Source organism: Sus scrofa, chromosome 4, assembly GCF_000003025.6.
Source record: "Sus scrofa isolate TJ Tabasco breed Duroc chromosome 4, Sscrofa11.1, whole genome shotgun sequence".
Classification (NCBI taxonomy): domain Eukaryota; kingdom Metazoa; phylum Chordata; class Mammalia; order Artiodactyla; family Suidae; genus Sus; species Sus scrofa.
In genome coordinates this window covers 83,616,403-83,628,597 of record NC_010446.5, presented here as the reverse complement: position 1 = coordinate 83,628,597, position 12,195 = coordinate 83,616,403, and the positions used below count along the sequence as shown (strand labels likewise).

Here is a 12,195-nt window from a genome sequence, read left to right as displayed (position 1 = left end):
AAACATCTAAACAATTCGAAATGTTTTTAAAAAGAAAGCTAAAGATACAACTGAATTGACGAGGGTAAATTTACAAGCTTAAATAAGTGTAAGGTTGGCATGTTCAGCAGTGCTTCAGTTCTTAGACTATTAACGCAGCATACTCTCAGGTTCCCTAGGAGATTGTTGCCTGAGTGATATGCCAAGGATGTTAAGGCTTTTAAAAATCTTACCTTTTACCCAGTGTGGTTTGCCTTTCTGTGGCATTTGACCCAGCACACTGCCAATGCTGTTTCTCTTTCTTTCTCACTCTCCTTTTTATGCAAAAGAGCTACCCTATGGTCTGGTATTCTGCTTTATGGTTTTATCCTATTACTTGGCATAACTGTTCCTTATTTTTCAAAATGATTTTGACATAGCAGTGGCAACATTTTACAGTCCTTGACTGTGTGGTGCAGAATGGGAAGATCAACCTTTGTTTTTAAGTCAGATACTTCAATTGTAGTTTTTTAAGCATTGCTTTTTATCCAATTTATTTATACATATGCTTACAGAGGACAAGTTAGACGTTTGAGTTATTAGGTTGAAACAAACAAAGCCCTATTCTCTGTGTAAATATGCATGTTATTAGGTGTTTTAAACAGTAGTTTTCTAACTACATAACTGGTTATTAAAGGATTACTGCTGGTGTCAGTACATGATTAGGAGGTGTCTAACACCACCCATCACCTGTAGTATATTCATTATTTCCTAATCCAATCTTTGTTCCTTTTTTCCATTGCTTTTAAAAATGTATATAAAAGGGAAGTAATACAGTTCAGATTAGATATGAATTAACTGCTTCAAAGATTTATTTTTGTGAGGGAGAACCCAGGGTGGTTGTGAGTTATAAAAACACTAAACCGAGCTGGTATCAAATCAGCAAAAATTAGTATATTAACTGAGGCACCTGTTGCTTTTTAGACAATGAAATCATTTAAATGTGAAGTAAACTTGTATTATAAATCTCAGTTAAGTGGATTTGTCGTTTATTGCCACAGTTTTAATTAATTGATGGCACAGCTCTTATTTCCAGCCACCAACTTATGGCATTGTTTCTTATTCTTATTATAATATGATCTTTGAATAGATATTGTATTTTTTGTTTGTTGTCATTGTTACTTTTCACAGAAAGGCATTACAGAAGTTTGTGAATAGTTCTTAGTGAATTGTGCAATTATAATGTCAGAAAACATTTATTGCCATCTGACTCCTGCAGCAGGTCTTATATTCAAAGAGTTGCAAGGTTTAGTTGGACCTAGTTTTATAGGAAGCTATAATCTAAACAAATAAAGTGACCAAGACATGAATATAATGATATACAAAGTATAGTTTAATGCCTGACATATAGTAGACACCTAGTATTTATTGATTAAATAAAGTAAGGTTTAATAAATGTATACATATGGGGAGTTCCCGTCATGGCTCAGCGGAAACAAACCAACTAGAATCCATGAGGATGCGGGTTTGATCCCTGGCCCTGCTCAGTGGGTTAAGGATCCAGTGTTACTGTGAGCTATGGCATAGGCCTGCAGCTGCAGCTCTGATTCAGCCCTTAGCCTGAGAATTTCCATATGCTGCAAGTGCAGTCCGAAAAAGCAAAAAAAAAAAAAAAAAAAAAAAGAAGAATTTATAAAGATATAGATAAAATCTATAGCTGTATTTATAGATTTTTATATAGAGATAATGGATAACATTTATACTTCACTCACACTGTCCTGGTTCTTTGAGTTTTACTGTAATTGGAACAAAATCAATCAGCAGTCCACTTCTGTTCTAGTGAAATAGTATATTCTTTTTTTTTTTTCTTTTTAGGGCCGCACCTGTAGCATATGGAGGTTCCCAGGCTAGGGGTCGAACCAGGGCTGTAGCCACTGGCCTATGCCACAGCCACAGCAATGCCAGATCCGTGCTGTATCTGTGACCTACACCATAGCTCACAGCAATGCCGGATCCTTAACCCATTGAGTGAGGAAAGGGATCGAACCTGCATCCTCCTGGATGATACTAGTCAGATTTGTTTCCTCTGAGCCATGACAGGAACTCCTGAAATAGTATATTTAGAGCTGTCAATAAAACTTTCTGAGGTAATGGAACTGTTATGTAATTGTGCTGTCCAGTACAATAGCTACTACTATCTACATGTGACTATTGAATAACTTAAAAGGCAGCTAGGGCTTCTGAGGAACTGAATATTTAATTTATCTGATTTGAATTAATTTAAATTTAAATAGCCATATGTGGCTGGTGGCTATCCTATGGGAAAGATTAGAATATAGATCAGTTCAGCTGGGGTTCAAGTACTCTTGGTGCCTCATTTTATCTTCTAGTTGCAACATTTCCCTTCTTAAACTTTTTGTCAGAAGTAACTCACCAGTAAGAAAATAGAGTTTAAAAAGAAATGTTTTTTCATTTCCCTGACTGCCACGTAATCAGGTGCTAATAAGTACTGTACTATCCAAAAGATGGATTATAGGAGTTCCCTTGTGGTGCAGTGGGTTGAGGATCTGGCATTGTCATTGCAGTGACTTGGATCACTGCTGTGGCACAGGTTCAATCCCTGGATCAGGAGCTTCCACATGCCATGGGCATAGCCAATAAAATAAAATAAAAGAAGGTAAATTAAAAAAAAAAAAAGATGAATTTAAGCAAGAGAAATCAAAGGACTCTGGTAATCCTAATTCAAAATGGATGTTGCCAGGATATGGGAGTTGGCTGTCCTTGGTAAGATTAGCTATGTAGTATTTTGGACCAGAAATGTTGCCTTTCTGCCGTCCCTAAACTAATTGAAATAAGACCATGAATTATTTTCACTCCATGAGCTTCTATTACCTATACATACAATAATGATTCAAATATGGCTTTTCCAGCTTTAGCAAGAGAGATTCACATGGAGGAAAAGCACTGTATACGTTTCAAAGGTTATAGGCTTACAGAGAAAGATATTTTTTTGTAATATATTCAGGGGATCATTGTTCTATTGCTATAAGGTTACCACGTTTCCAGTACCCATAAAGGTTTGACTAAATGGGTCAAACCTCTCTACTGTGAATTTCTGTCTCTATAATGGTTACAAAAGTAGTCTTTTTAGAATACCTGGTTTTTGTAACAAACTTTGAAATCCAAACTAAGGGTGGAAAGATTTTTTTTTTTTTTTTTTTTTTTTTTTTTTACTGCTTCCAGAAATACTTTACAAGAAAATAAAATAAAAGGATGAGGCATTTAAAGTGATTTATGGGAAGTTTGGTTAGTTCAGAAACACCTAAGTTTATCTAGACAGTTACATGTTTTAACCCTGTGGTGATAGAGATGAACTGATTTTTAAAAATTACATAACTCACTCTGGTTGCATCAATTAACGGATTTGGTAGAATATCAGCACTATTTTTTGAGAGTTGGTGGAAACATTTGATATCTCAGTTATTATAAAGGTAGCAAGAAAGAGATTCAAGATAGATTATGGGACGGTTGTGAATATTGTCATGATCAAGGCCCAACAGTCTTCACTACAATATTGTGCTTAGTTTAGGGGTGGATTTTGTGGGACTCACTAAGTGGAATGTGTTGATTCTTTGTCTAGAACAGTTATTGGAGTAGCACCCTGGAGTGAAGGCTGTAAACTTTAGTGAGATGAGTCTTTTCTTTCTCTCTTCCTCTTCCCTCTCCTGCTCTATATTACTCTGCAGGGCGATGTTGGGCTTGCTATGGGTAAACTGTATGGAAATGACTTCAGCCAAACTACCATCTCTCGTTTTGAAGCCTTGAACCTCAGCTTTAAGAACATGTGCAAGTTAAAGCCACTTCTGGAGAAGTGGCTAAATGATGCAGGTGGGTGAATATATTAAAAATTTCCTCATTTTCCATTGAAATTTCACAGGAGGTATTATTGTATAAATTGAGGTTTATGGTTCTTATTACATTATTGATACTACAGGACCTTGAAACTCACTAATTTTGGAAGGATCAGTATAAATTATGACTACATAAATTGGAAAGCTAATTCATTTAAATAATCTAGTAATTACAAGGTATATAATCAGCAATACTTTTTAGCCTTGGAATATTTCTTGTATTTGAGCCCAGGGTGAGGGACAGCTGAAAGAAGAGGATAAGAAAGGCTATATATTTAAATAAACTTGAAAAATAAGATTATTGGTTCTTCCAATGAATTGTGATAAATTTGTTCCTATAATATTTCTGCTTTGTTTTTTAAAATGACATATATTGGTATGTATATACAATGGAATATTATTCAATCACTTGTTCTTAAAAAAGTCATACACGGAGTTCCCATCGTGGCTCAGTGGTTAAGGAATCCGACTAGGAACCATGAGGTTGCAGGTTCCATCCCTGGCCTTGCTTAGTGCGTTAAGGATCTGGCGTTGCTGTGAGCTGTGGTGTAGGCCAGCGGCTACAGTTCCGATTAGACCCCTAGCCTGGGAACCTCCATATGCCATGGGTGCAGCCCTAGGAAAGACCAAAAAAAAAAATAATAATAAAAAATAAAATAAAATTAAAATAAAAAAGTAATACAAATGAATTATATACAAAACAAACAGATTCATAGACATAGAAAGCAAACTTACAGTTACCAAAATGGGAGAGGGAGAGAGGAAGGACATATTTGGAGTATAGGTTTAATAAATACAAACTACTATGCATAAAATAGATAAACAATGAGGATTTACTGTATTGCACAGAGAATTATATTCAGTAGTTTGTAATAGCCTATAATGGAGTATAATCTGAAAAAAAAATTTTGTAACTGAATCACAGCAAAGTGATTCAGTTACAGCAAAGTGATTCAGTTACAAAATATTGTGAATCAACTATATTTGTTTTTTTGTAAATGACCATATATTTCATACATTGAAATTGAGCTGTTGGTTTTTGGGGGGTTGTTTGTTTGTTTAACTTTATGGCTGTACCTGCAGCATGTGGAATTTTCTGTGCCAGGAATTGAATCTGATCCACAGCTGAAACCTATACCGCAGCTGAGGCAATGCCAGATCTTTTAATCCATTGTGCCTGGCCAGTGAATTGAACCCACATCTCCATAGTGGCCTGAGCCACTACAGTCAGATTCTTAACCCACTGTGCCACTGCAGGAACTCTGTTAGTTTTAACTTAAGTGTTTTGTGCTGAGGTTTCCTTTTGGAAAATTTGAATTTTGAGTCACAGAATCATTGACCATGAGAGCTGTAAGGAACCATAGAGATCCCCTATACTATGGTTCCCCCTATAAATGTGGGCATAAATCAGGTCTTTGGAAAAGACAGACCTATAACTTCCAGCCTTATGTAGTCTGATTTTGTAGTTCTGGGTTTGGCTCACTGGTCTCTTCCCTCCATCTCATTTTTTTGTAGAGTGGAAAGAAACTCAGAGAATTCTGTGACATGCCCAGGGTCATTAAACAGAACCTTGTTTAAACTTTAAAGTGTATAGAAGTGTTTCATTATGTGTCTGGTTTGGGGGAAGGGAAATACCAATGAAATAAAATGAGAGGTCATTTGCAAGATAAATGTTAAACATTGAATATTTTCCAAGAAGCTTTCTTCCTTTTATCCTTAGAGCTAATAAATAAATCAGCAAACAACACCAAAACATAAGAACAGAACTGAGAAGACATAGAGTTAAGGGTAGGGGTAGTAAATTTCTGCTTTCTCAGAAACAAAACAGAGAGTGGCAGTGACAGTATAGTCAACCATTCTGAGACAAAGAATGCCAAGAACAGTGGAAAGATCCATGGTAGTAAACTATATTTTAATGTGGATTATGAAAACCTTTTCAGACGTGCTTTTAGCTTAACATAGATTGGTCAGTTTTGTTGTTGTTAACATACATGTATTACATACATAAATTGTGTTCAGTTAATTTGATTCACTTGTTTTCTTCTTTCTTACAGAGAACCTCTCATCTGATTCGGCTCTCTCCAGCCCAAGTGCCCTGAATTCTCCAGGGCTGGGAGTTGAGGGCTTGAACCGTAGGAGGAAAAAACGCACCAGCATAGAGACCAACATCCGTGTGGCCTTAGAGAAGAGTTTCTTGGAGGTTAGTAGGTTTTTACTTTTCATATACATGGGTTTGTCTGTATAGTACAAATGTTAATTGCTGTAGACAATAAAATATAGACTTGTAAGCCTTGGCCTTTATGCATGCTTATAAACATACTGGAGAAAATAAGACAAAGTAAGTTACTGAGCATAGAAAACAAAACCAGAGTTCTTTAGGGTTCAGAGGCTCAGATTCATGTGAGCACTCAAGGTGAGGGAGGCAGCAGCTGCTGTAGGATACGTGGGAATTCACAGACAGGAAGAGGTGGGAGAAAAGCCCTTCGAGCAAAAGCACCCAGGGAGAAAAACCATGACGTGTATCAGGGGAACACCAGTACTTTGGTTTGGCTAAATTCTAGTGTTCGCGTGCTTAGAATAGTAGTTTGGAACCAGAACACTAAAGGCCTTGGTGGGCTATGAAGTTCACATTGCTTCTGAAACTGACAGTAGTAACGGCCTGAACCTAGCCAGAACACAGATTGGGACTTGAACCCATGTGCCGGTACTCAAACCTGGCCCAAACCCAGATTGGGACTTGAACCCACGGTTTTAAATTAGAATCACTCACCCTGTGTCTGGACTCACTCAGGTTCAGGTTTTGCATGTCTTTGCACAGAAGGAATTCAGCGAGAGACAAAGTGATAGGCAAGAAATAGATTTATTGAGATGGGACGCTTGTGAGAGATGCAAGCAGGCAGGCAAGGAACCTCTGCCCTGAGGATCTGGTGGGCTACAGTTTTATCACCTAAGGGGGTGGGGGTTGGAAAAGCCCTCCTCTTCCTTTCTGGGAGTAGTAGTTCCTCTTTAGTATTCAAATCTGCAGAAGGGTGGTCCTCAAACTCTTGCCCTTGGTCTGAATATGAATGAAGGCCTCATCCCATCCCCCACCCAAGACCTGAGGCAATTCGCAAGGCTCCACTAATGAAGCAAAGCTGTCTTGTGCTGAAGTCTTTTTTGAGCAATTTATTTACTTACAGTGATCTCCCATTGTCCCCTAAGTTTCCCTCGTTATCTGTGGTCCTTTATTGAGACTTCTAAAAACACCTGTGTCTACTCCATCCCTATCACTTCTGCAGATGTTTGTCTTTTTGTACCAGGGTATTGGTACCAGGGAATAGCAAAATCAAAGCTTCCAACAAAATTTTAACTTTCCTAATTTAGAAAAGGCTTGAGCACAGTAGAAGGAGCATTGAAATAGGAGTCTTTATCAGTTTTGCTACTTATGAACTATGATTGGTCAAGTTACTTGGTCTCTTAAAGGTAAAGTTCTTTTATCTGTAATAATAACTGTCTTTCCTGCCCCACAGCCTTGTTGCGTGCCTCATGTTGTCCAAGTGAGACTGTGTGTGTAAAGCAGCAGGAAATTTCTTAAATTCCCACTAATAAAGTATTGGTTTCATTCAAAAGTAATTGCCCTTTAAAATAAAAAATATATATGTATATATTCAAGAATAACTTATTCTAAGTTAATATAACAACATTTGATAAATATATATATGCTCATTAGAAAGTCTGTCTATAGAACTTCTTTGTTAAAAGTGGAGTAATGTGGCCACATAAACCCCAACTTCATTCTCTTACTTGTTCCTCCCCATTTATTCATTTAATGGCATTTTATGCCAGTTTTCCAAAAGAAGATTTTTTTTTTCTCCTTCAGAATCAAAAGCCTACCTCGGAAGAGATCACCATGATTGCTGATCAGCTTAATATGGAAAAAGAAGTGATACGTGTTTGGTTTTGTAACCGCCGCCAGAAAGAAAAAAGAATCAACCCACCAAGCAGTGGTGGGACCAGCAGCTCACCTATCAAAGCAATTTTCCCCAGCCCAACCTCACTGGTAAGGGTGAAGAATAGAGATACAAGCTCAAGGGTTAATTTTTACAATTTTACAAATCACCTATCAAATAAATGTATTTCACTATAGGAATTTACTGTACATATTCATATTGAATAAAGGTATTTAAATTTATATTTAAAATGTTACCAAAGTAATTAAATCTCTTCTTGTTAACCTAAGAACTTACTGATTTTTATTTTTTAAAGTAAACAATTTTCTTTCTTTTTTTTTTTTTTTTTTTTGACCACCCCATGGTATATGGAGTTTCCAGCCAGGGATCAGATCCGAGCCACAGTTGTAACCTAAGCCACGCAACAGCAACACCAGATCCTTAATGCCGGGCCAGGAATCAAACCTGCGTCCCAGTGTACCCAAGACGCTGCTGGTCCTGTTGCACCACAGCGAGAACTCCTAAAGTAAACAGTTTTAATCCTTTCCTATTTCATTGAAGTTCTATTATTCTCTTCTCTGGTATAATTTGCTAGGTTATTATGTAATGGGAGTAAATTTGTGGCTAATTCCAGTTATCTAAAAAAATCTTTAGTTGCTTTTTATTCATGTTGGGTTCTGAAGCTCAATTTATTAAACTTACACTTATGTGATTAAGTGACAATAAATTCCCAGATTTATTGAACTTGTATTAAAACAACTGTCTCAGATCTTTACACACATGTTGGCCTTTTATTTATAACCTCATTGAGTAACCTCTGCTGTTAACATGAGGATAATATTCCTAGACTGAAGGGACATGGAGTGGCCATGTGACTCCCTTGATCTTTACAATTATAAATGTGATGCCACATTTCCAACTAGGATTCCAAAGATGGAAATATTGTTGAGTTTGCATTTCTGATACCTTGTTAATTTGTTTTTAATTTATTTGATTATTATTCTATACTGGGAGGCTATTCAAACTAAGGTCCTCATTAATAAGCACTTACTAATTTGTTAAGTGAAGCCTATAGTTGTTAAATGGTGAAGCTTTAATCATATAAAGTCCATGAGATGGTAGTAATGAAAAAGTCACTAGGTACAATTTTGTTTTACGTAGGTGACTATTTCGTGTTTTGGATATATTTCTACTAGAAGAAGGAAGGACGGAAGGCAGTATTTCTTACAACAATGTAGAAATACTTGTTATTTCAAAAAGAAACTGTCAGTTTTTTTAATTTGTTTACATTCTTTCCATAATATAATTTTATTAAAAAAGCAAAACCAAGACAGTCTTGCCCCCACATAGTCGAAAATGAAAGTAATACAAGAACCCTAGATTAGGAGTTCCCGCCTTAGCGAAATGGATTGGATTGGCAGCATTTTTGGAGCACTGGGACACAGGTTCCATCCCTGGCGTGGCATAGTGAGTTAAGGATCTGGTGTTGTTGCAGCTGTGACATAGGTTGCCAGTGTGTTTGGACCTGATCTCTGGCCCAGGAACTCCATATGCTGCAGGGCGGCCAAAAAAAAAAAAAACCACCCAGATTCTCTGATCCCCTTGAGTAGTTTTTTCTTGTTTAAATTAAGTTTGTAATAGGTATAGTATTTCATACTGATTTAGAGTATATCTGACTTGAAATTTGGGGATTTTTTTTTATTTCTTTTTGAAACTTGGGCAAAGTTATTTGTAATATCAGTGAAAAACCATCTGCTAAAAGCAACGTTTCAACATAAGCCAGTTTTTGCAACTCCCGAGATCAAGGAATAACTAATAAAATCATTTCATTGTAGGCCCTTTTATTTTATTCTATTATACCTGGAATTTTAAAATTTTAATAGGAAAAATAAATCTATAATATGGACTTTAAATTTTTATATCTTGATTTTTAAATGCTTTTGCATATTTTCACTTCTGACCTCTAGGTGGCAACCACGCCAAGCCTTGTGACAAGCAGTGCAGCAACTACCCTCACAGTCAATCCAGTCCTTCCTCTAACTAGCGCTGCGGTAACTAATCTCTCTGTTACAGGTAAGCAGCAACGAGGCTGTGCAGCTCTTAGGCAAACAGTAGGTCCGTGATAGGTTTCTGTGAGAATGTCTGCCATTAAATTTTTCAGAAAGACCGCTTTTACATAAAGATTTTCATATCTTTTTTCTTTCCCACATTAGTCTGTCTTCTACATTACTCTCAGAGTTACTTTTTTCCAATTAATTCCTCCTCTCCTTAAAAACCTTTAATAGTCACAGCTTTTTTGCATTCAGGAAAACATCCAGATTCATCATGAATTCATTGACCCTTTCCATTCTGGACCTTATCTTCTACTAGTCTTTTCCCTAACCCATCCTCCAAACGCAGGAGGGATCTTCCATACCTTTGTAAACATCCCCACAGCCTAAATGTTGTCTATCTCAGCCTCCATTGCTTTCTGTTAGTGATGAAACTCCTCCAGCTTAGATATCAATTCCTCTTGGATATATACTTTAACTTCTTCAGGAAATTATTTATTTCTACCTGACTATATTGTGAACAATTATATTTTTATACGTCTGTCTTTTCCAGTAGACTTTGTACTTCTCAAAAGATCTGAGTGTTCTTTTTGAACTATCAATGCCTAGCTCAGTGCTTGGCACACTTACAATTAAAATGAATAAATAAATGTTTTCCCTTTAATTGGCCCACTCCCTAAATGTATCTAAAAACTTAGCATTTCGTCAAATGTTTCTTGGTAATACGTAGTATAGAAGGCATTCTGTAATTATTCATCAGGTTGATATGTGCTAGTAAATCATTGGATAGATTTGCGATATTTCACAGTCAAGCTTAAACTTAACCTGGGGTTGAGGAATTTGGGGGTTTTTTTCACTCAGATTTTAAGGTCATAACACCACTTTGTCTCTGACCTAACCACGATGTAAAAATTAAATAAATGGCTCTATATAGTTATTAAATTTCAAAGTTATTAGAAAAATTTCATAATATTCTTTGTTTATGCAAAACAGTACTTTTGACCTCTTTGAAACTGTGGTGAAAGCTGTAAACTTTTCCCTTCACAAAATAGACATATCCACAATTTTTAGTAAGATACAAGGAGGTTTATAAATGACAAACCACATCTGTCCCCCTCCTCACCAAGACTTGGCATTTCTGGATACCTTAGAAGCAAATTAAAAACCTCTGTTCAAGAGAGCACTGAGGTATATGGAATGATTGGCCAACGGGGACATGCTGTATAGCACAAAGAATTCTACCCAATATTCTGTGATAATCTATGTGGGAAAAGAATCTGGGAGAGAATGGATATGTGTGTATGTATGACTGAATCACTTTGTTGCACAGCAGAAATTATCACAACCTTGTAAGTCAACTATACTTCAATAAAACTTAAAAAAAAATAAAATGTTTTAAAAGACCAAGAAAAAAATCAAAAATGAAGAAGTAATATATTTTGGAAAAAAAGAGTATATAGTATTCAGCACCTCAGCTTAATAAGCAAACTACTGGTGATGGATTGCCATTGTATCGGGCACCAGGAACACGAAATTCCTGCCTTTGAGAAATTTATAGTCTCCCCTGACTGCCTTTAGCTGGTAAATTGTGTACTTCACCTTCCAAACAAATTATAAGTCATATTATATTAGATTTAAAGATACTCATCTTGGAGTTCCCATCGTGGCTCAGTGGAAATGAATCTGACTAGCATCCATGAAGACGCAGGTTCAAACCCTGGCCTCAATGGGTTAAGGATCCAGTGTTGCCATGAGCTGTGGTATAGATTGCAGACTTGGCTCGGAATCTGGTGTTACTGTGGCTGTGGTGTAGGCTGGCAGCTACAGCTTCAATTCAACCCCTAGCCTAGGGACCTCCATATGCTGCAGGTACAGCCTTAAAAAGACCAAAAAAGAAAAAAGATACCCATCATTGTAACTATCTTTTATAAATTTTTTGATGATCTTGACTGACTAATCGAATTTTCTTAAACTCAATTACTCAGTCCATTTATGTAGATTTAATTATGACAATTTCCTGAAATGTTAGTAACTTTTTTGGAATGAAATTTTTCTTTTTCTTTCTTTTTTTTTTTTTTTTGTCTTTTATCTTTTGTCTTTTGTCTTTTTAGGGCTGAATCCAAGGCATATGGAGGTTCCCAGGCTAGGGGTCTAACTGGAGCTACAGCCGCCGGCCTACGCCACAGCAGTACAGAATCCAAGCTGCTTTTGCTACGTACACCACAGCTCACAGCAACTCCCGATCCTTGACCCAGTGAGCAAGGCCAGGGATCGAACCTGCAACCTCATGGTTCCTAGTTAGATTCATTTCCACTGTGCCATGACAGGAACTCCTGAAATTTGTCT

The 12,195-nt window shown here is 36.7% G+C and overlaps 1 protein-coding gene across 6 annotated transcripts in view; it reads left to right on the top strand.

Moving 5' to 3' along the window:
* The window catches only part of POU2F1 (POU class 2 homeobox 1), a 184,415-nt gene that overhangs the window by 147,868 nt on the left and 24,352 nt on the right, over nt 1-12,195 (top strand). For all 6 annotated transcript variants that reach the window (XM_005663132.3, XM_013996798.2, XM_005663134.3 and 3 more), the window contains 4 exon segments: nt 3,705-3,846; nt 5,924-6,069; nt 7,729-7,908; nt 9,766-9,871. In XM_005663132.3, coding sequence (XP_005663189.1) covers nt 3,705-3,846; nt 5,924-6,069; nt 7,729-7,908; nt 9,766-9,871 — 574 coding nt within the window.